This window comes from Bacillus rossius, chromosome 14 (genome assembly GCF_032445375.1).
Source record: "Bacillus rossius redtenbacheri isolate Brsri chromosome 14, Brsri_v3, whole genome shotgun sequence".
NCBI lineage: Eukaryota > Metazoa > Arthropoda > Insecta > Phasmatodea > Bacillidae > Bacillus > Bacillus rossius.
In genome coordinates this window covers 45,544,492-45,569,520 of record NC_086341.1, presented here as the reverse complement: position 1 = coordinate 45,569,520, position 25,029 = coordinate 45,544,492, and the positions used below count along the sequence as shown (strand labels likewise).

At 41.4% G+C, this 25,029-nt stretch overlaps 2 protein-coding genes across 6 annotated transcripts in view; one reads left to right on the top strand and one right to left on the bottom strand.

Annotated features, from left to right (window-relative positions):
• Nucleotides 1–1,836, top strand: part of LOC134538842 (uncharacterized) — a 59,045-nt gene extending 57,209 nt beyond the window's left edge. For both annotated transcript variants that reach the window (XM_063380384.1, XM_063380385.1), the window contains exon 5: nucleotides 374–1,836. In XM_063380384.1, the coding sequence (XP_063236454.1) occupies nucleotides 374–1,682 (1,309 nt within the window). In that variant the 3' untranslated portion in view covers nucleotides 1,683–1,836. The remainder of the gene's footprint in view (nucleotides 1–373) is intronic.
• Nucleotides 1–25,029, bottom strand: part of LOC134538847 (E3 ubiquitin-protein ligase MYCBP2) — a 455,666-nt gene that overhangs the window by 179,886 nt on the left and 250,751 nt on the right. The gene's annotated exons all lie outside the window — the stretch shown is intronic.

Sequence of the window (25,029 nt, the reverse complement as noted above, 5' to 3'; positions counted from 1 at the left end):
TGTGCTCGACCCATGTTTACTTTCCCATTGGTTGATTTCTTAGCGAGAACATTTTTATCCTTATTATTTGGCACTACCTGATTCGCTTACTTCTCTCCTATCTGGACATCGTTGGCTCACGGTCATAGAGGGGCGTGTCCAGATAACTGCGGTCCAATCATGAACACAGTGCGACAGTGTGGAGGTTTGCATTCTAGCTTGCGACTAAATGAATGCGCGAAAATTCCGTGGCTCTAGTATTCAGTGTTAATTTTTTAAAATTTACTTTATTCCTTCTTAAAACAAAGGATTTGATAGACGCATCGCTGAAAATAGCTTTAATAAATCTTGTGCGCTGTGTGTGATGTGGAGTGAGGGTGTGTCGTGGTCGCAGTGTGTCCGAGGTGGGCCCGGGCGCCCTCAACATCACCGTGGCCACCGTCCAGCTCAGCGACAACCACTTCGGCGTCGTGCGCTCGGGCGGCCTGGTGCTGAAGAACTGGAACCGCGCCCGCCTGGACGGCAACTCGTTCGGCGAGCTGGAGACGGACGCGCTGAGCCTGCCGTTCGCGCCGACGGCGGGCGTGTACTCGTACGAGTTCAGCTTCTCGGGCAACGCGCTGGGGCTGCTGCGCCCCGGGTCGCTGGGCTTCGCGGCCGAGGCGCTGGCGGCGGCGCCGGCGCTGGCCGCGAGGGTGGTGGACAACGTGTTCTCCGAGGCGTGCCGCTGCGACCTGGCGGCGTGGGTGCGCGACGTGGCCTGCGGCGGCCGCGGCGACCCGCGCCAGCTGTTCGAGTCGGCGCTGTGCGTCGTGGGCGAGGCCCTGGAGCACTGCCTGGGGCTGCCCGGGGGTTCGGCGCGCGCCGGGAACTTCACCGAGCAGGTGTGCGGCGCGCGGGACGTCATACTCTGCGAGGAGGGCGCCGGCCGCAGGGAGCCCGTCGCCGCGGGCGCCGACGGCGAGAGGACGGTCCTGGGGCTCGTCTTCGTGGCGGTGGTGTGCGGCATGGCGGCCGTGCTGGTCGCCACCGCGGTGCTGTGGCTGCGACGCCGCGGGCACCTCGCGCTGCAGCCGCTGCTGTCGAGGCTGTGCCACTCCCGGCTGGCGGCCGCCGCGTCGGCGCGCTCCATCTCGCGGCTGTCGGCGCGCGAGTACGCCGAGCTGCAGCGGCGCGCCGGCGAGGACCTGGTGCCCTGCGAGAACAAGTGGACGCAGACCCTCCCGGAGGAGCTGACCCAGGAGCTGCTGGAGTCGCTCAAGGAGCGCCTGGACGACCCGGACCGCTGCGGCGAGGCGCGCGACGTCATCGAGCAGCTGTACGACCTCATCAAGATCGAGGAGAGCTGCGGCAACAACAACGACGAGGGGCGCGGGGAGAACGTGTACGACGTGATCCGCACGGCGGCGAGGACGACGTGCAGCGTGGGCACGAGGGCGCCCTCGCCGGACAAGCTGCTGCCGCCACGGCTGGCGGGGGAGTACGCGGAGCCGCGGGACCGCGAGCAGCACGAGTACACGGAGCTGCCGGCGGTGAGGCCGCTGAGCTTCCTGCGCGCGCTGGCCGCCGTGTGCGAGTACGCCGAGCCCTCCGACGCCGCTGTGCACGAGTACACGGAGCTGCCTGCCTGCGCGCGCATGGCCAGGCGCCCGCTGCCCCAGGAGCCTTGTGAGGACCCCGGCGAGGGCCCGTCCTCGCGCTGACTGCCCCGACTGTGATACCCCTCTGTGTCGCCTGCTCAGCATGTGCGCTGCAATAAAGACTGCACTCTTTTGTAACTCAATGTGCCGAATTGTCTAGGTTATTTTCCTTTCATTTATATATGTAAATAAAAATGTCAATTTTCGTACATTCAAAGTTCTTCATTGATTGTTTTGAAACTGACACCAAGTTGCATATTTTTATGTACCTTTACCACACCTGTGACAGGTAAACAAATTGGTAAAAACATAGATTTTTTTTTTAAATATTTTCATTGCTATAGAATGACATATATAGAGTGATAAAGAGAAATAGAGAGGTCAATATATATGTAGATAAAGATAGAGAGATGCTTTGCATGTGTGAACCTACTTCAAACAAATTTAAAAAAAATTGATTTATGCATTGCAACACATACCAGGCATCACGGGCATCTCTGGCGGGGGGGACGCGGGGGACACGTCCCCCCAATATTTTCAAGTACAACCAGTAGTTTTATAGTATTTTAATTTTTATAAAATACATGTGGTTACATTAATGAAATAAATTAGTAGATCATGTGTCAGCTAATATCTACACAAAGCATATGATTGAAAAAGTAAGTCATTTTTCCTTCTCTTCTTAGAAATGCGTTCTTCGAAAAACCCTAACACGTAGGAGAATAACTGTGTATCTCAGGAGTATTATGTTCGACGGACGGCACTTTGAAAGCCAATAAGAACATGAGATGCTGCTATCGTTATCTGTACGTTCCAGTAACATGATCCGACGCCCTTCAATCCGCTCATACACACACACCTACACACACATCAGTATGCCAGTTACGAAGCTTCCAACTGTAGGAGTGGTTGTGGTTTTAGTTACTCGCGAAATTAGGCGTCATATATATTAATGAAAACATGGATAAGTTCGTTATTAAAATTAAGAAGCGTAAATGTGAGAAAGAATCAACAAGTACACAATTAAATGAATATGAAAGTAATGTTGAAGTACGAACTTCAGTGCGTGTTTCTGAAAGTGCTGGCTCTAGTGTTACTTTAAATGATGCAGATAAGAATTTGTTTCTAAATCAACCACTTCAACTGCCAGAGAACTTTCCTGTTCAAAACCTAAAAGGACGAACCCTGCAGTTTCAGATTTCGTGGTTTAATGACTTCAAATGGCTAATTATTGAACAAAACGTAAAGGGTATTATTTGTTTCTACTGCAATCGATATTGCCATTTAAATCCAGACAAAATACTTGTGAAGAAAATGGAGAATTCATTCACAATGGACGGTTTCAAGAATTGGAAGTAAGCTCTGGAAAGATTTCGAGATCACGAAAAATCTGATTCTCATAAACAAGCTGTTTTAAGTTATCGTCAGTTAAGTCAGCCTATCGAAATGCAACTGAGTTCTGTTAAACAACAAGAACAGAAAATAGCTAAAGAATGCCTAGACAGTGGAAACCTACAGTGCTTATTAAATCTGCGATCAGAGGATGTCCCTGATCTGAATGGGTGGATTAACAAACAGAGAGAGAAGTTTACTTCTGGAGAAATTCAGAATAAGATGCTTAGTATGATGGCAAATGAAATTGTTACGTGTATTTGTAACAGTGTTCGTTCACAAGAACTTCCAATATTTTCCGTAATCTGCGACGGTACCCGCGATATAAGTGGTATTGAGCAATTAAGTATTTTCATTCTTTGGGTAGACGCGGATCTTGAACCACATGAAAGTTTTCTGGGACTTTACAGCACAACAGACACAACAGGTAGGGCTATATCTTTAAAAGATTTGTGCAATGGGAGTGCATGACTTGATGTAAGTTTTTGGACATACGCCATTGCTTACATCAAGTCAGGTAGGGCTATAGCATCTGCTATATTGGACATATTAACTAGACTAAATCTACCTGTCAGTATTCTCCGGGGACAGACGTATGATGGGGCTGCCAATATGAGCAGTATATATAATAGAGTGCAATCGGTAATTAAAACGAGGCAGTCATTAGCACTATTTGTTCACTGTGGTGCTCATTGTGTGAATCTGGTGATAAGGGAAAGTTGCGAAGTCTCTGCCTGTTCTAAAAATGCAATGCAATGGGCTCATGAGTTAGGTGTCTTGTTTTCTCACTCATTTAAAGCACAAGGAAGGTTTTTTTCTGTAGTTGAATCTAAATCTGAAGGTCCAATAGGTAATATCAGTGAATTAAAACCGCTCTGCCCCACAAGATGGTTGTATAGAGGTAACCAAATTCGAGAAATTTTAGATAAATATGACATTATACTAGAAACATTACAAGAAATTTCTGAAACCGAAAAGCAGCTTACAAGTGCTCCTGGTCTATTGGCTCACTTCGAATGCGGAAGAAAATAATTGACATGTTGGAGTTTCTGAATAAGTCGTTTCAAAGTCGGCAGCAAACTGTATCAGGATTGATTAAGGCTGTTGAAATTGTTTCAGAAAGTATTCAAAACCTTCGCAACGAAGCAAGTTTTGAGGAAATAATGCAAGGAGCGAATGAAAAAATTGAACAATGTAATTTGAATCCCATTTCATTGCCAATAATGAAGAGAATACCAAGAAAGTACATAGGTTCGGGAGAAGATTGGGTTCCTGAAGATATAAATGTTTATTACAGGAAAGAATATTTTTCCATAATTGATGCAGCTCTGAAAGGTCTAGAATTGACTTTTGCTCAGGTCGATCTCTTGCGCCTTCGGAAATTAGAAGATACATTGTTATCAAGTATGGACGAACAAAACCTTACCAGTCTACTTCGAAATTATTCAGAAATAGATGTCGCATCGTTTTCAGTTGAGGTGAAAATGTTTCTACAAAAGTATGTTGTTTCGTGTGTCAGTGATGTTCGTAATATATTACGAAATATGTCGCCAGAAGTTAGGGCTATGTTTAAGAATGTTGAAAACTTAGTGCGCCTCTTGATTGTGGTACCTATCTTCATGCGAAGCTGAACGGAGTTTTAGATCCCTACGAAGACTAAAAAAATATTTAAGAAACAGCATGACTCAAAAACGTTTAAATAATGTTATCATCTGCCACACACACCAAGATTTGCTAGACCTTCTCAACCTGGAAGAGTTAGCAGCAAGATTGATTTATTGCAGCCAGTGACCGTCGCAGGACAATCTTTGGTCCATCTTTGGTCCAATCAGCATTTCAAAATAGGTAAGTGAAGTGATATATGTTAACACAATTCAGTAGTGCCTGTCAGTACCTACATGTCATAGGCGTACCCAGGGGGGGGTTTTGGGGGTTGAACCCCCCCCCCCCCCCCCGAAAAAAAATCCTGGGTACGCCTATGCTACATGTGATACGTTTTTGAGTTGATTATTCCTCTTAAGTTTGTTATCTGAGTACAGAATTCAATTTATAAACAGCTACGACATGACTTTACCACAAATTGTCGCCTGAACAAAAAAAATATGGTTCAAACTGAACCTTGACAGAGGTAGCATTAAATTTTTTTTTTGATGTCCCTACCAAAATTTATTTGCCAGAGACGCCCATGCCAGGCATCAACTAGAAGTAAATAAATACAAAACTAGAAACCATAAACCTGGCACTAACAAACATAAAAAATTTACAGTTATAATGATCGGTTTGGTTAGGTAAGCCACATTAATAATAACTATAATACTGTGGGTGGTTGGTCCAGTTAGGTTAGCCACTAAATTGTTTAAAAGAGTGGATAATTGGTTAGGTATTAGCAATTGCCAACTATCCTTGTTATTTTTAATTATTTTCAGTGACGCTAAACAACTGTTCAAACGATTCTAATTATTTATTTTTACTGAAGTTACCCTAATTTAATAAACTGTCCACATTATGTAAAAAAAAAGTTTTTTTTTGTAGCTACACAGTTCTTTAATTTATCCAGTACACTAGTACACTAAAGTCTATGAAAGACGATTTCGACATCTTTCTCGCATGGTTTTATCCTATAGTATGTGCTACGGAAATTTCACGAGCTAGTGGTGAACTTCGGTGAACTTCGGAACTGTTCGGGTCTCGGAATAGGCAGGTGTGAATCGGAGTGAGTGGTCAGTGTATCCACTCACCACCATGGGCGCTTGCGTCCCTGGTCAAATATTCCATATACAAATAAAATTCAAAGCGGACCACGAGTCCAAGTGCCCAACCCCCGCATGGTAGACTCTTTTCTACTCTGTCCAACACTTCATCCAGACCATCCTCTGTCGCCTGTAAATTCCTACACGTAATGCATGCCAATTTGCATCCCGCATGAATGTGCCCAGGGTTTTCCCTATGTCTATGCAGGTTTTACCTGGGCCCAACCTATCTCTAGTTATAGTCTAGATTAAAGAGTGAGGGGAGTTAGTCATGGCACCAATCGTTGCCATGGCTGGCCAATCCCCTCCTAGCACACGATGCAAGCGACCCTCTCCCTGCATGGCTAATCCCAGCATGACTAGGCGTATAGGCTTCGGCCTGACACGCAATAGGTCCCTCCCTAACCCGGACCCCTCCAAAATACACTTAGTTTTAGTTAGGTTAGGAAAAAAAATCGGACGATAGAAATGAAAATCGACATGCAGTTTCCCGCCTGAGGCAGGGTCTGCATGGATGGATTGGGGCTGACACACACAGGAGGAGCCGGCTGCCCAAAGTAGAGAGACCTGTCTTTTCCGGGAGAGACCTAAGATGCACGTAAAGTTCCTGTCCGAACTGACCCGAACAATTCACCTTCGGCCAACTTCGGGATTTGTTTTATTTCTGCGCGGGAAAAATGAATTCAAATATAAAGAGTGGTCGGTTAGGTTAGCTACATTAAAACACTATGGACGGTTGGTTAGGTTGGTTTAGCTACATTAATATGAAAATAAACCCGAGGTTGGCCGAAGGTGAATTGTTCGGGTAAGTTCGGGCAGGGTCCAAACTCTATGAGCATCTTAGGTCTCCCGTCATTCCGGCCAGCCTGGGGAATGCATGGGATGAGATGGACATGGGACAGCGACGGACTGTGAGGGGAAACAGGAGAACCCCGAGGAAACCCCCTCAGGTCAAGGTCACGTCCGCCACGTTTCCCACCTGCGGGCAGGACCCCGGCAGTCCGGATGGGAGGCGAGTGGTCTAAATATCTCTCGCGTCTTGCGCCGAGTAACACAATTCAATTTTATTCAACAACATGCGAGCAGGTATAAATAAAAAAAAATTGGTTGTCTGTAAAGTCGGTTTACGAACGATAGTTTAACGTGACAACGTCATAACAAAACATTGATGAAATGATTGCATAATTTTATGAATAAAATTGAATCAGTTTTATTTTAATGATAAAAGAATAATCACTTGAAATTATACTAGTAATCAGATTTTTAAAATGCAAGAATAATTAATCTTTATTGCCGAAATTATTGTTGTTGTATAATAAGCAATGAAAACCCCATAACTTTTCACTTCACTTTATGAACAGTCGAGTGGAAGAGAGATAGATACGGCGCAAGCGTACAATGGGCGTAACAGGACACAGCGTAACGGAACAATGTGCGTAACGGAACACAGCGTAACGGAACAATGTTCGTAACGAGAACTTTTTCGTGCGTGCAGCCGGCGTTCATCGATTTATTAGACGTCACGTCAGAAATATACTTTTAAAAATTGGGGTGTGGCTGTGTCATGGACACGGCCGTGCGTTGTACGTGAATACGTGTACGTAACAGGTAATATTTTCTATACAAAATTAAAAAGAAGCTATTTTTTTATATTAACACCATATATATATATATATATATTCACTGTAACTGTTTTACACTAACCTTCTATATATGTAATCGATAGATTTTGACGAGAGCTGACGATTGAAACTCAAACGAACGTCGTAGCTTCTCCGAGTCAAAAGTTACACCAAATGGAAATCTCGAAACGCAAGCAAAATGACCTCAAAATGGCGGCGCTTCCCCCTCCACCGCGCGCGATGCGTCACAGTTCTCACTTGAGCGTAACGAATTCTTTGATCCTTTAGCTATCCAGTGGTGTAATTAAATTTTGGATGGAGATGATAGATAGGTAGGGGAAAGTGGGGAAATACCGCACAGGTGGACAATACCGCACAGCCCCTTTTTTGTGTTAACTGTAGGCTGAGCGCCGCCTTGTACGTGGCACGCTCTAGCGGGAGAGTGGGTGAACTAAGTAGTAAGAGACTATTTTGGTAGTAGCCGTATGAGTGTCGCGACCTGCTCCGAAAGTTTTTTAACATTTCCTTCTTATTTTGTTGTTTCTTATTTAAGAGGTAAGTACTATTTATATTCAATTTAAGTTTCATTCATATAACTGGTTGGATTCGGCATTTTTTTACGGTAGTCTGATAAATTATATCGTTTGAATAACGAACTTTGTTTCTTGTTTAGAGGAGCTAAAATGGCGGAACACATCTTGGGGTAATACCGCACAAGTAGGGTGGGTAATGGCGTACACTGTGCGGTATTGCCCCTTTGTTGTGGTTTATGACCAAATATAATTTTTAAATCTATTTTTCCAGATAGAAAACTAATTTACCATAAAGAATTTCGTTAAAATTTTCTTACAGTCATTTATTTAAAATAGACTAACAGAAATCATGTGTAGGTGCAAAACATTATTTTTAAACAACTTTGTGTTGCCTGTCAATAAAGGTGAATAATAAAATACAATACATGAACAATATTTTTGCTTATTTTTCATATGTTTATATGCAGCAAATGTTTTGATAAATTTGGTGTATAAATATTGTCAAGACCCTTATAAAACTACCTGGCATGGTTTTATAAGCCAATTTGGTCGGCTCTTTTAGGCCAACTGTAAGGATTTGTTTTCATGCAGTTGTATGTTACGATAGAATGTTACATAGTGGATATGACTCCTACAAGTAGACTATTCTTTTAAAAATGTTTTCACAGATGGCGAGGAAAAGAGTGAGAACCACAAATAGAGCGAAATGGACTGCAGAGAGTATGAAGGAAGCATTGAATTCCGTGGCAATGGGTCGAGGGCTTAGTGAAGTAGCAAGATCTTTTGGGATTCCTGTATCCACACTAAAAGATCGGTACAAATCTGGACACTCACACGAAGATAGCTTAGGTAGAAACTCCGTCTTCTCAGCAGTACAAGAAAAGAAACTAACCAATCATATAATAACGATAGCTAGAATGTTTAATGGAATCACGCCTGTAGATTTGCGCCGAATTGCTTTCGAATTCGCTGAGAAAAATTCTATCCGGAATGATTTTAATGCAAGTTCTCGAACAGCTGGAAAAAACTGGCTTCGAGGGTTCCTTAAGCGAAATCCACAAGTCAGCCTTCGCAAGCCAGAAGCAACAAGTTTGAATAGAGTTATTGGGTTCAGTGAAGCTGCTGTAAAAGAGTTTTCTTCAAATCTTGAAACAGTGATGACGAAACACAAATTTCAGGGTTCAAAAATATTCAATATGGATGAGACAGGAATATCTGTGGTTCAGGCTCCAAGTAAAATTTTGGCGCCCAAAGGCCAAAAACAAGTTGGATCACTAACAAGTCTGGAAAGAGGCAAAAACATAACTGCCTGCATGGCTATGAGTGTAAGTGGGTCATACATACCACCGATGATTGTTTTCCCAAGAGTGAGGATGAGTCCAACTTTGAAGAAGGGACGTCCTGAAGGGGCAATATATGACTGCTCTAAGAATGGGTGGATCAACGAAGATCTTTTCATTAAATGGCTGGAGCATTTTGAAGCACATGCGAAGCCAACAAAAGAAGACCCAGTGCTGTTGATCACCGATAACCATAACTCTCACAAAACATTAAATGCATTCAATTTTTGTCAAGATCATGGTATTGTTATGATAAAGATTCCTCCTCACACATCGCATCGTCTCCAACCACTGGACTTAACATTCTTTGGTCCCTTAAAAAATGCCTACAACAGAGAGTGCGACTTGTTTATTAAGGGAAATGCATTAAAAAGGATAAGGGTAGACGATGTTGCAATGTTGTTCAACAAAGCATTTATGAGGGTTGCGACTATTGAGAAAGGAGTTTCTGGATTCTCTGCTGCAGGAATTTATCCCATGAATCTTGATAAATTCACAAAGGATGATTTTACATTCCCTACCACTCAGATAAGTTCCAGGCGTACGTCTGACCTTGTAACTGTTTCTGATGATGTCGCAGAGAGAAGTGAAGTCGAGAATAGTCATGAGCATACGGTTAGGCCTACAGTCAGTGACAACGAAAACATTCAGGAAGAAAATGTTGTGAATGAATCGAATGAAAATGCTGGATGTTACCAGCAAACTGTCATTAGGCCTACTGAAAAGGATTTCTCTACTGCTACAACTTCCATTAGGTTTTCTGATGTAAATCACATTCCTTGTCTTAGACCTACAGCTGGACCTTCAGAGGCCACACCTAGGCATCGGTCTAGGCAGCATTCGGTAATTTTCACTGAAACTCCAACTAAAGTCGTGCTTGAAGAAACAATGAAGAAAAAACAAGCAAATAACATAAAAAAACCTAAAAGCTAAGAAAAGAGAAGCGAATCCTGACAGGCGTATGAGCACCAGCAATAAGAAATTGAAGCTGGAAAAGACAGTAAAGAAAAGTAAGAAAATAAGCAAATTTGGTCCAAAGAAGAAACTTTTTGACACTGCCAGTTCCGATGAAGCAAGTTATGCAGATTATTTTGCACATTTATGGGATGACAACGAAATTGATGATCTTGACCAATTATTTAACCATTGTGCAACTACGCCTACACCTGATTCAAGTGACACATGCATGTTTTGTACGGAGTTTGGCAGAAATAAGGAGTTGTGGTTCAGATGTGTTTTTTGTTCGGGATGGGTACATGCTGACTGTAGTGCATTTGACACAGCAGAAAATTTTGTGTGTGACTTTTGCAAAGCTAATTGATTTGGTGGACTGTGAGAGGAAAACATAAAAATTTAATAATTACTTATTATCTAGAAATAATTATAATGTGCAATTTTCTGGCCTGATATACATGTCTTAGTTTTATATTGTTCCCAAAGGTCTAAATGTAATACAAAGTTTACATGGAGTGTGTAATTTATGCTACATAGTCGGTAGTTAGTTTATGATGTGGTGCTTGTACATAATAATATGGTGTGCGACATTGCCCCATTGTGTGTGCGGTATTGCCCCATGGGGTGGGGAATACCGCACAATTGCATCATTTAGTTTTGTTGTAAAATGTAAATAAACTAATTAGTTTTTTGCAGATTATATTATAGAGATGCAAAAGGTATAAATCTAGGTTCATATAATTAGTCAGCATATTTTAAAATAAATAATACATTTCAATTTATAGCACTTATTCCTTAAGTGTGCGGTATTTCCCCACTTTCCCCTAACTGCAACACCAAACTGTATCCCCCGAATTTATCATTCTTTTTTTTTTTTAATTGCCTCCCACTATGGAAGCCATTTTAAAGACGTATTCACGTTGAAAAAAACCTGTGCTGTGCTGACCTTGCCTAGTCGGTCCCTCCAATCTGCGGTTTACAACTTTCCATACAAGGCAACCGTTCATACGCTCCCTCTGCCCTTCCCGGATTGGCTGGTCCCTCCTGTCTAATGGTTTTCCCACATGCGACCGGCTCTGCCCTCTTATGGCTACAACGCTCCCGTCAAATCTCCACCCCTTTTCTTCTTCTTCTTCTTCTTCTTCATCTCGAGAGAAACTCCTAGCCTTCAAACCCCGAAGGTTCCCCCTAATCGGGGCGTCTGCCCAAACGCGGCAGCAGACAACCTCCTGCTCTAGCGACACACAGTGTGTTTTGTGCTGAGCAAGGCCCCAGCCTACCCGGGCACACACGCGGTGCGCAGAGCTTCAGGAAAAACGCCATTTCAAAACTGCTCAAGATATCCGAGTGGGGGGTCTGCTTACGAAAAGCATTTAAAAGTTCGCTTAGGGCCGAAAAGTACTTTTGATTTCGGATTAAGTTTTTCAACTGTTTTTTTGGAAGCGTTAAAATGGCTAAAACGCATGTTTTCAGAGTAATATTTAGGCTTAAAACAACCAGGACGGATTCTTAAAAGCACTTAAGTAACTATCATTTCTCGGCCGTGTAATGTTACGGTCACCGCTCATGTGACGACGAGAAGACTGCGCGCCAGTGCAGAGGAGACACCGCGCTAGAAGCACCGGCGAGCGTCGCGCTTATCATCCCGCCTCGCTAGCACACATACACCCCTGACGAGGCGGGGCCCTTAAAACCCAAATTGTGTTAAAGACTAAACTAGATCAATAAGATATAACGTTGTAATATTTTATTTTGCCAAATGTATCTGATAATTGTTTTATTGCATAAAATCCTTGATTTAAATGTATAGAAATACCTGTCCACCAAAGTTAGTAAGGATATTTCTAAGGTTACTTTTAAATCATTAGAGACAGTGAGAGAGAAAGAATAACTTCTTTACAGTAAATATGATACATAATCAAATTTAATTTCAGACTTCGCCAATTAAAGTAATCGGGGTTCTTCGTAAGTAGGCCTATGCTTTGCAGCACCGTGCAAATGTACGATGGGAAAATAAGTCGTCTTAGAGAATTTCTGGGTGAATACATAAATGTTTTATTTGCGGCAGTAATTACGGTTTTTTTTAATGACGATGACAGTTTTCCTCATAGGAAGCATACAGTGTTCATCCGTGTTGACGTCTTGTTGCCCAGATTGTATGTTTAGTTTCATCCTTGGGTTAGACTCTGCGTCGCCGTGTTTTCGAAGGTAGTTTTTTGACGTGACAACCTCTAATAAATCGATGAACGCCGGCTGCACGCACGAAAAAGTTTCCCGTAACGCACATTGTCCCGTTACGCTGTGTCCCGTTACGCTCATTGTACGCTTCCGCCGCATCTATCTCTCTTCCATTCGATTGGAACAACCATCGATTTGACTTTTTCGAGGCACATTAAACTTGAAAGACTCCCATTCGTTTACTACTTTTCCTATCATCGTCCTATCCTTAACAGAATAACACAGATTGGAAGAAGTTAAACAGCAAACACGTATAAAAGTTATAGTTAAAATAATCTCTTCGTTAAAGTAATAAACAAATTTGAATTAATGAGTGCAAATAAAAGTAAATTTATCAATTAAATTGTAGATTTCATTTCACTCCTTCTTTGTATCCATACAAAATAGTGATAATTCAATAAAAATTATTCAATTTTATTCATAAAAGTATGCAATCATTTCATCAATGTTTTGTTATGACGTCACGTTAAACTATCGTCCGTAAACCAACTTTACACACAACCAGTTTTTTTTAATAATGAAAAACAAGTCATTAATAAAAATGAGTAATTTCTAAATGAACATACAGTTTTTAGAACATTTAAGAGATTTTTATTAATAATTACAAAATACTGAACAAAACCTTTTCTATAGGGACATTACCACGACATATTGGATGGACTAGGTTCCAACCCAGCACTCGACAGGCAATAACAGTATCGATTAATACGACTACCTCTGTGACGGTATGTAGCTATAGATAGGACCATGCATATTTCGCGAAAATATTCCAAGACTAGTTATAAGTTAAAACACTGTAGCACCGTCTGTGTTTCGTGATTGGGTGAATTTCTTCAAGGTACATGTCGAGTGTTACAACACCAATCAGAGTACCTAATTCAGTGCGAAAGCAAACGCGTCCTGTGTGGCTAGGTCAAATAAGGCAACGACTTCTCTCGCAGACGGCCCGCCAATCACAAGGGAGAAACCGCTGGTGCGGGTATACCTTGTTGCAGTCTAGTAGGCGTTCAGATTTATTCGCGAAAAATGCTTGCCCCTAGCTATAGGCATTGCTATAATTTTCTTATTCCGTCTTCGCTTGTTTGTTTACCGGAACTCCCTCTAGCGACGTCACTGTCCGAATCCACCTGAAGTACACACTTATCCGTACTTGCGCCCGAAGTGCCGTCACAAGGGCTGTCCGAACTGGAAGTGAAATATGCAAGTTCAAGAATCTTTAAGTTTTCCTCGCGTACGTACTTCGAGTTAAAAGAAACGTCGCCATTTCGAAGTTAAAAGTTTTCATATGCTATTTTTGATATAAAATGAGAATATTTTTAAAGACATGTAAAATCATTTTCACTTCAGTATGTATAATACATAAATTATAAATCTAATAATAAATAAATATTTAAATAAGTTATTGGGGAAGTTTTAACAGATACGTGTACAAACATGCCGTTTAACTAAGAAACTAAGGTACAGAATCATTAATTAAATTGTGAATTTTTTTTTTACTTTTTAAATTCAGCGGAAAGGCACCAACCCACAATTGCACATTTTGTAAAAAAAAAAAAAATGGATTGAAATTAAATTGTAAATTAAATTATTCTAAAGCAATGACACCTCGATTTTTTAACTACACGGTCAATTATTTAATCCAAACTATTTGACATTTCACGGTATTTTGGTTTTAATTAAAAATTATTTAGATAATCTTAGAACTTTTGGGTTGGTGGGTTTAATGAAGTGTTCTAAACTAATAATTAGTCAAAGTTTTTAAAATAAAATGTAGCTGTAGGAATTTAAATGTTTCGACTGTGTAATACCGGTTAAAGAGGCCAGACATGAAATCCGTCTGGATTTGTGAAGTATGCCACAAGGGAAAATCAAGTACGCAAGGAAATAACCACGCAATTATAATGTAGCGCGTAACTGTATAATGGAAAAAAAAAGGGGGGGGGGGCGTCTCCGATCCTGGCTCCAGGGCCCGTAATCGAATGTGGGGGGGGGGGGGGGGGGGGAGGCCATGCTATCTAGCGGCCAATTACGGAACACGCGCTTCAACACGAGCCAGCTGTGGACACGATAGCGCACGCCTGCACTCATCTGTAGCTGGGGTCAACGACCACGCAACTGAAATACCGGGAATTCAACCTTGTTTTTTGACATGACAACGTCTAATAAATCGATGAACGCCGGCTGCTGGCGCGAAAATTGTCCCGTTAAACACATTTTCCTGTTAAGCTGTGTCCCGTTACGCTCATTGTACGCTTGCGCCGCATCTATCTCTCTTCCACTCGATTGGAACAACCATCGATTTGACTTTTTCGAGGCGCATTAAACTTCAAACACTCCCATTCGTTTCCTACTTTTCCTATCATCGTCCTATCATTAACAGAATAACACAGATTGGAAGAAGTTAAATAGCAAACATGTACAAAAGTTATAGTTAAAATAATCTCTTCGTTAAAGTAATAAACATATTTGAATTAATGAGTGCAAATAAAAGTAAATTTATCAATTAAATTGTAGATTTCATTTCACTCCTTCTTTGTATCCATACAAAATAGTGATAATTCAATAAAAATGATTCAATTTTAGCTATTCATAAAATTATGCAATAATTTCATCAATTTTTTGTTATGACGTTGTCACGTTAAACTATCGTCCGTAAACCGACTTTACAGACAACCAATTTTTTTCTCCCTGTACCTCACGCATGCAATCGCACACGTACACTGCCATCTACGAATCTGCAAATTATGTCACGTGATCTGAAGTGCGTTGCGATAGGATGTATCCAAAAACAAAATTGCCAGTGAGTTTTTAAGTTCGAACAAGGAGTAGATAACTAATGTTATTACACAGTACATAATATTATTAATAATAAACGCCTCATGATTTGTTTAGTCGTTTATCGCCAAAGGATGTTCGCTACATTTACAATACGCTGCAAAACAGTTTTTATATTAAACATTGACTAAATTAAACCTGCAGCTGCAGTCCTCATTAATAATACAGAATGTCCATAAATAATGTCCGGGTTTTAACTGTACATTATAAGAGTTTAATTTAGACTATTTACAAGAAATCAAACATCAAATTGAAGGTAAACTAACTTTTTTTTTTTTTACAAATGTTCAGTATGTGCTTCTTTAGTTATACACACATCCACCCTAAAGTCCAGTTCTTCCCATTTTGTTAACATGTCCGGAGTAATGGAAGCAATAGCCTCTTCAATTCTATTTCTTAACTCTGACAAATCATTGGGTAGCGGCGGAACGTAGACACGATCTTTGTAAGGCCCCAAAGGAAAAAAAAAATCGCTTGGCGTTATGTCACATGAACGTGGAGGCCAGCGAAAAAGTGCTCTGTTGTCTCGACCGTTACGACCAGTCCAACGGTCAGGGACTTGGACAATTAAACTTCAAACGAAACGCACGTTGAACTGAAATTACAGATTCCCTCTTAGCCTGCTTGCAAACAAAAAACGCTTTACGTTCAGGAGTGGCCATTTTGCGCAGGTGGCGCTGCAAGCGAGAAAACAGCAAAGCAGTACTCGCCCATGCGCTAGTCTACAGCTGTTCGATTTACCCTTTAATTGTGACCTTTAACCAACGAATTACAACTCTTACAGTAGATACTATTAATTTTATGATTGAGACATTCTTTTATGGACATACTGTAGAAGAGATCAGAGCCGACATCAAACGAACAATATTAAAGAATAATTTTAAAGTTTTATAACACTTATAATTAAATACGTATATCTAGTTCCGTAATAAAAATTTCAATTGATAATTTAATTATGAAAGTTACCGCTTTCTATATATTTACAAAATAACTAGTTGACTATTGTAGCGCTATTTATCGTGCGGATTCGAAACACTACATGGGCACATAACAGGCTATTTGAGTTGCCACCCGCTAATAAGCGCCGTTGACCTCTTATCTGTAGAGTAGGCCGTTCGGTCAGGCTCTTTAACTTCAGATATGATTATAATCATAGCTACAGCTACTATCAAAATAAAACTCTGTTCCAATTTTAGAACACACCCACAGCATACAGTCCAAGCCCGACACATAAAAAAAAGTAATTTAAAAGAATGGTGGAATGTACAATTCACAGACCTAATGTACACAGAACGTACATCGTGGTATAGTTTCACAAAAACTACATATAGCAAGCAAGCTATGTGTCATCATACACCTACATGTGTTGGTGTATTTTTACTCCTATGATCAAGTAAAAATCAAAAAGGTTAAAAGTATAATTGCTACGGTTTGGTAAATATGTCATAGCTTCTGGCGTATATAATTCCAAGTAAACAAATCTGTTGCAAATACACTTTATAGTAGGAAACTCGTGACACAAAATTAACGTAGAATTATTTTTTTAAAAATGCCGACCGCGATAAATATACGCAAACTTGGTTTTCAACTACACTTTTTGGACTCGAATCACATGTAGTTCCCGCACCCGCCGCTAGAATTCACTGCCGGAGCAAGCTACGTCGACTATCGAATCATACGATTACCAGACCGAAATTTATACTATATAATGTAACTGTTCCGATAAAATGCGAAAAATACTTAAAAAAAAATTGAAACTCTAAACAGTTAAGGGGCCCACCTCGTCAGGGGCGTATGTGTGTTAGCGAGGCGGGATGATAAGCGCGACGCTCGCTGGTGCTTCCAGCGCGGTGTCTCCTCTGCACTGGCGCGCAGTCTTCTCGTCGTCACATGAGCGGTGACCGTAACATTATATGGCCGAGAAATGAAGATAAAGTTGTAATGCAAGCCCCTTAAGTGCTTTCAAGAATCTGCACTGGTTGTTTTACTCCGAAAACACGTCTTTCACTCTTCTAAAAGCACAGTTTTAAAACTTGATCCGAAATCAAAAGTACTTTTCGGCCCTCAGCGAACTCTTAAATGCTTTTCGTAAGCAGACCCCCACTCGGATAAGTTGAGCAGTTTTGAAATCGCGTTGTTTTTCCTGAAGCTCTGCGCACCGTGTGTGTGCCCGGGTGGGCGGGGGCCTTAATACCATGAAGCATGAAGTTTCCCTTTGGCTTTGCGAACAGACGGCGGCACGGGCCCCAAACAGCGAGAGCAGCGCGGCGGGTCCATTGAGCACCGCGGCGCGGCCTAGCGGCGAGACACGTATATTTAGCGTCCGGTATATTTATCCCGGCGCGGCGCGCGGACAAAAGGGCGTCCCGTCACCTCGCGACGTCGTGGGTCGCTGCAGCCGCCCACCAGCTCGCCTCAGGCCCGCGACTGCAGGAGGGTCACTTCACCACGCCTCACCACGGCTCTCAAGCAAGGGCGTCCCACGCAGTCCCATCTGCCGGCACTCAGAGCGGCTCCACGTCCGCACAATGAAACACGTGAACACGTCTTTCAAATTGCTTCCATAGCCGGAGGCAATTAAAAAAAAATTGGTCGTCTGTAAAGTCGGTTTACGGACGATAGTTTAACGTGACAACGTCATAACTAAACATTGTTGAGATTATTGCATACTTTTATGAATAAAAATGAATCATTTTTATTTTAATAAAAAAAGAATAAATACTTGAAATTACACTAGTAATCAGATTTTTAAAATGCAAGTTTAATTAACCTTTATTGCCGAAATTGTTGTTGTAATAAGCAATGAAAACTACATTAACTTTTCACTTCACTTTATAACCAGTCGACGAAACAGTTCACGTGCAGATGTAATAGTTGTGTGCTGCCGCTGTCTTTCTTCTCCTCGGACGCGCAGGCCGATCGAGTGGAAGAGAGATAGATGCGGCTCAAGCGTACGATGAGCGTAACGGGACACAGCGTAACGGAACAATGTGCGTAACGGGACACTTTTTCGTGCGTGCAGCACGGCGTTCATCGATTTATTAGACGTTGTCACGTCAAAAGAAAATAAAAGAGCAAAACCATGGTCGATATTTAAGGTACAGGTTGTTTGGAAGAGTTTCCTGAGGGAGCTCGTGGCGTCGTGAGGACGGGCTGTCGGCCTCTGTGGGCGACGCCTCGGCCAGGGACGTATTTGCACGGGGTGGGGGGGGGGGGGGGTGGAGTCCGTGGGCGGTGCCCCGGGAGACTGCCCCCATTAGCGGTATTGCGGGCACCCGCCCTGCGCGCCCCGCAGTCTGACACTCTCCTAACACACGCTCTGGTACTCTTGGCGCTGCCTGTACACCATCATTACAACCGTGCGGCACGCGACACCAGCTATAGTTCCCCCCCGCACTGCGTCGCGAAGGACAACTGTTCTCTAGAATCCGGGTGCAACCCGATTTGCAAAATAAATGCCCGATTTACAGAGACCGGAAAAATTCGCGATTTCAATGACCTGTAGGATAGAATCCATGATACTATATGCATGCGGGAAAATGACATCTGCTCATTGGCTACTGACTCGTGATACCTGTTAACTGGGACGCTAGTGATTCGATACTTCTTTTGTTAAAGGTTTTCCATTGGCCGAGTGTCATTCAGATGAACTGTTGCCCAATCACTGATGCGGTAAAAAGGCAAACGTTTTTTGGATTCTAGCCTATCGCGAAAGGAATCCGCGATTTTTTCAGGTCTCTACTGATTTATAGGGTCAGGCATTTGTCGCGAATAAATCTGAACGCCTGCTAGACTGCAACAAGGTATACTTGCACCAGCGGTTTCCTTCCTTGGGATTGGCGGCCGTCGTGGAGAGAAGTCGTTGCCTTGTTTGACCGAGCCTCTCAGTACACGTTTGCTTCCGCACTCGATAGCTGTGATTGGTGGGTTAGCATTCGACTTGTGCCTGAAAACAAACTCGCCCAATCACGAAACACAGACGATGATAGAGTGTTTTAACTTTCAACTAGTCTCGGAATCTTTTCGCGAAATATGCATGCCTCTACGTGATTTAAGTCCAGTATGGCGAAGTATTTCGGTTTTCCCTAACTGCTGTAAAGCCAGGTCCACACTCGGCGCCGAAAATGGGCCCAGGACATAACTTAAGGATAATCTGTCTCAGGTCTTAGTTATGTTCGCAGGCTATCAACGGCCATTGTCTGAAGTAGCTTGGCTTCTGGGTTGTAGCCGTGTCCCCAGCACGAATAATTCACCGACGTTTTGGTCGCCATCAACAGGGAGCAGTTACATACTGTTACAGTTACCTACAGTAGGTAACTGCTCCCTGATGATGGCGACAGAAATGTCGACCGAAACGTCGGTGAATTATTCTGCCAAGGACACGGCTACAACCCAGAAGCCAAGCTACTTCAGACAATGTCCGTTGATAGCCTGCGAACATTATTCTGAATATTAACTATTGAATATTTCATATATTAATTATTTTACTGTTATAATAGCTAAAGTTATTATTTAGTTCTTAATATTGACTATTAAGTTTTCATGCTAATTGTTTTTATTTGTTATAAAAGTTAAAATTATGTTTCAGTCCTGAATATTAATTATTGAATATTTCATATACTAATTGTTTTTGTTTGTTGTTAGAAAAGGTCTAAGACCACGGAATCTTGACGGAAATTTTCCGAAAGTCGCACTATAGTAATTGCTGCGACATGCAATCTTTTCTCGGAATTTACTGAAACATAAGTAATTGTAAGACACGGTGTACACGGCCCGTGTGAAATTGGTTCACAACTGAATTCCCATTCATTGATATCCGGGGCATATGACGTATGTATGTTGATACGGTAAGGTAACATTTTTTATCATATCTGGTGACTCTCACGCTACAACAGACCAACAGTATGTGAATACTGTTCTACATATAAACTATGGATAGTCCAGGTTATGATAGATTCAAAATTTTTAGCTGACGATATTTGAGAAACCTAATTGCTGTAGTAATAATTTATTTACATTCATTGCGAGTCATTTGTACAGATTTAAATCAGGAATTACCTGAACAATTTAATTAACATCTCGACCATGACGGATGCATACAAATAGTTCCCAACACCCGCCGACGATATAGTTCATTTCTTTATTCTCATTGGCTGTCTCGCCATGCGCCCGTCGCGGAAGTGAAATCTATTAATTTCCCTCCCATGCGCAAGACCGTATACTGCGGATGATTTTGAATCGGTGGGTTCAATAACACGGCAGTCAAAGCTCAAAAACGGAAAAGGGTGAACAGAAGGAAGTGGGGAAAAAAAAGGGGGGGGGGGGGGCATTAAACGGAATTCATTTTATTTCATAGAAGAGAAGGGTCCATTGTGCCATAAAATAAAATATAAAAAAAACACAAAATGAATAACCTCAATTACTACTAAAAACAAAAAAAAAAAAAAAAACTGGGTGCGTGTCCGTTAAGCGCAATAAGAGGGACGGAAAATTAAGGTTTTTAACAGAGTTTTGATTAGTGCTATCTAATAGGCATACAATGTCGCGCAAGTGTGTGTGATTGTCATCACTTGCGCGAATGATTACAGCACTTACATCACACTTAGTAAATATATGTTGAAAATAATTGTGAAAGAAAGACCAACAAATGAAAGAGAGTGGTGTTCTGTTAAATTTACAGAAATAGCCATTTATAACAGTGATGATTCGAAAATAAAAATAAAAAATAAAAAAATGGTTGCGTGTACTTATGTAAGCGCATTACTTGGCGTGATAAATAAAAACTAACTTTAATTTTGCATGCAAATAATTAATAGAAATAAAATAATAAAGGACTGGAGTGATATTTTACATACGGTTGGTAAAGTATAAATTCAATCAAATTAAGAACTTCAAATAAATACTCTGTGGGTATTCAATATTAATATAAACAAATGTATAAAATTAATTATTTAATTTAATAAAATAATCGAGATGAATTTTCATTAATAATTAAAATCAATAAATACACGGAATGTTTATTCTATTTTAAAATTTTCTATATTTTTTAAAAAATAATGTAATAATTTATAATGGAAATAAATTATTCACATGAGAACATAACCTCACTTACTTATACAAATACACTTGAAAATGTTTTTAAACAGAATTTATATTACTAATATTCACACTAAATATTTTTTAAATTAAAACGATAATTATTAAATATCAATCACTAAAGTATGTAATTTAAAAGCACAAAATATATACTTTTTATTTGGATGTAACCTCTTTTCATTCTACCATTTTTCGTTGCATGGTACGCGCGCAACGTAAAAATTGACTATCACTTTTTTGACGTGACGTCTAATAAATCGAAGAACGCCGGCTGCACGCACGAAAAAGTGTCCCGTTACGCAAATTATCCCGTTTTGCTGTGTCCCGTTACGCTCATTTTATATTGCTCTTTGCTAACCTGAACCTCCTAGCATTGCTGCAGAGTCCGTGGCGCAAATATCTCTCTTCCAATCGATTGGAACAATCATCGATTTGACTTTTTCGAGGCACATTAAACTTGAAACACTCCCATTCGTTTCCTATTTTTCCTATCATCGTCCTATCCTTAACAGAATAACACAGATTGGAAGAAGTTAAATAGCAAACATGTATAAAAGTTATAGTTAAAATAATCTTTTCGGTAAAGTAATAAACATATTTGAATTAATGAGTGCAAATAAAAGTAAATATATCAATTAAATTGTAGATTTCATTTCACTCCTTCTTTGTATCCATACAAAATAGTGATAATTCAATAAAAATGATTCAATTTTATTCATAAATGTATGCAATCATTTCATCAACGTTTTGTTATGACGTTGTCACGTTAAACTATCGAACGTAAAACCGACTTTACAGACAACCAAATTTTTTTTCATAACGCGCCCAAAGAGGTATAAATAAAAAAAAAGGATATTTAACAAATAAAGAAGGAAGAAAAGGGTGTCGCATACGGGGCAGCTGCGGTGGGTCGGACGAGAACACAATGGAAGGAAGCATTCGTCGGTGTTAAGGGGTCATACAACCCCCCACTCCCCCTTAACGGTCGCATGTTTACACACCGCCGGCTGCGACCTGGGCTGTAGGGCCGGCACGCACAGGAGCGGCGAACATTGGCGTAGCCAGGATTCGTGGAAGAGGAGGGGCCGAAGTCAGTAATTTTTTCAGATCAATTTTGTTTTTAAAAAACAGTACTTTTCCGAGTTATTGTTTTTATTTCCATACACAAGTCTTTATTCGTGGAGACAGTGTTTTATTCGTCGAATGCTTTCCAACACCTATTTCAAAAAAAAAAAAAAAAAAATATTTGAAATAAGCATGTATGGGACAGAACTAATCAGAAAAATGAAAATAAATCAGTAAATATTTTTTTTTTGTGTTCGAAAAATGTGCAAACGTCATAAATGTAATAAAAAAAGTGCCACTAATTAGGGCATCCGTGATCAAACAAAATAAAACAAATTTATTTTTGCGAATAATTTAGTACATACTTTTTTAGTATTCATAATTAAATTCATTAAACTTACCATAATATATAATAAAAGTGACCAGAGTTTAAATTTGTCCAATTGTTGCTTTTTTTATTCATCTTAGTTGCATTTTGGTGCTAAGTGGTGTAATAACTTGCATGGTGCATCGACAAGCTTTTCGGTGTTATTTCAATTTTATAGCAATTAATCATATAATCTTGTCCTTAGTTATAATGTATTTCGGCGTTAACCGTAACAATTCATTTAATGAAAAGTTGCGGCCTCCGAGGCAGTTCAGTGGAGTCGGGAGTTTTCCAGCGGCGGAGTTTCCGGGCGATAGAGCGGCGAAGTCCCTGGACGAAGGTTCCAGGGCGGAGAGTTCAGTTCCGGGCGATAGTGTAGCGGGCGCGGCGGAGTCCCGAGCGAAGTTCCGAGCGAGGAGTCGAGCGGATCCTCGGCGAAGGGAGGTGCGACGGCGGCGGCGGAGACCCACGAGGGGTGCTGCGGCGAGAGTTGCGCCAGAGGTGCGGCCCAGCGAGGTGTGCGGATTGTAAAAACGAGTGACTGGGAAAGAAACATTTTTAAGTGTAATTAATTAATGGGCATTATTAGAAGAATATTTGTTAGTGACGTAAATATTGGCAATAAATAAAACTGTGTAGTAAAATATTTAACTGGGCTATCCTTTACGAACCCAGTAGTTTTCCCACGACGATTTATTATTATTTTTGTTTTTATTAAATCGTAACAGCATGTTTGTCACTGTGTTATCGAATATTGTTGTTTGTCTGTATTTTCTGTTATTGTTACATTTTTCTCGTCAGCCCACAAGTTAGTATGTGATTTTTTTTTCTCGACTAATTCCTTCCACGAAATTCTCTCTGTGGTGTCTCTGTTTTTAATATTTGATACCGACTGATTTAAACTTGTTTTCTGTGTATGTATTCATCTTCCTTGTACAACCTTGAGGTTGCTCTATGGCATACAGTTAAAGCCAGCAACAAGGGAGTGGAGTCTGTATCTCTCTTCCGAAGATCGAGTTCCCACCACCGAGGTGAGTCAGTTCACAGTCCTCCAGTCAGAAGCCCGAATAATCACAGTTCGTGCACCTTTGGAATATATTTGTAACGGTAACTTCTATACAAAAAAAAGAGTGTAAGTAGAGGTGATGACTCATCAGAACGTAACGAAAAATATAACGCTCGGGAGTAGGGAACTCGAGGGCGATTAACGAATAAAGTAAGAGGCAGGCAACAGTTTCCCAACGCCACGTGTGGGTGCATAATGTATACTCTATTGCAACGCACCCATACGTATTCTGTAAACATAAGAGATAGGTAGAGACCGGAAAAAATTCGTGAGTTCATTTCGCGATAGGCTAAAATACAAATAGTTATACCTCAGTGCTGCCTCTGCTATTGGCTCACAACTCACCTGGATGACTCTGGGCCAATGAGAAACACCCGACCACAGTTTTATCGAATCACAGGCTGCTACGTTGTGACGTCTCACAAGACAGCAGCCAATGAGTGGGTGACAAGTGTACGTAGGACTATGGAGTTCATCCTACAGGTAATTGAACCCGCGAATTTTTCCTGTCCCTAGAGATAGGTCACGTTAGACGTGTTTTTTTTACACGAATAAAATTCCCGCAAAAAAATTCATGCGGTAGGGACCGGTTTTCGCACGTCCAGGTTAACACGACTGAGGGTATAAAGGGTTTGTTAAGGCCCCCGCCCACCCGGGCACACACGCGGTGCGCAGAGCTTCAGGAAAAAAAAAACAACGCGATTTCAAAACTACTCAAGATATCCGAGTGGGGTCTGCTGACGAAAAAAGCAATTAAGAATACGGAGTAATTTTTAGGCGTAAAACAACCGGTACGGATTCTTGGAAGCACTTAAGGGACTTGCATCACACCTTTATCTTATTTTCTCCGGCCGTATAATGTTACGGCCACCGCTCATATGCACGACGAGAAGACTGCGCGCCAGTCCAGAGGAGACACCGCGCTAGAAGCACCAGCGAGCGTCGCGCTTATCATCCCGCCTCACTGACACACATACACCCCTGACGCTATCGTGCAAATGTACGGAAGCCCTCACAATGGTAGAACACGTAAAGAACTCCGGGTATCGGTGGGCCGGCCAGTGCTCATTAAGTCATGAGGTCATGAGCGGCGCGCGAGGAAGAAGCTCATTGGAGATCCCCTCCGTCATTACGACCAGGAAGGAGGGGGCT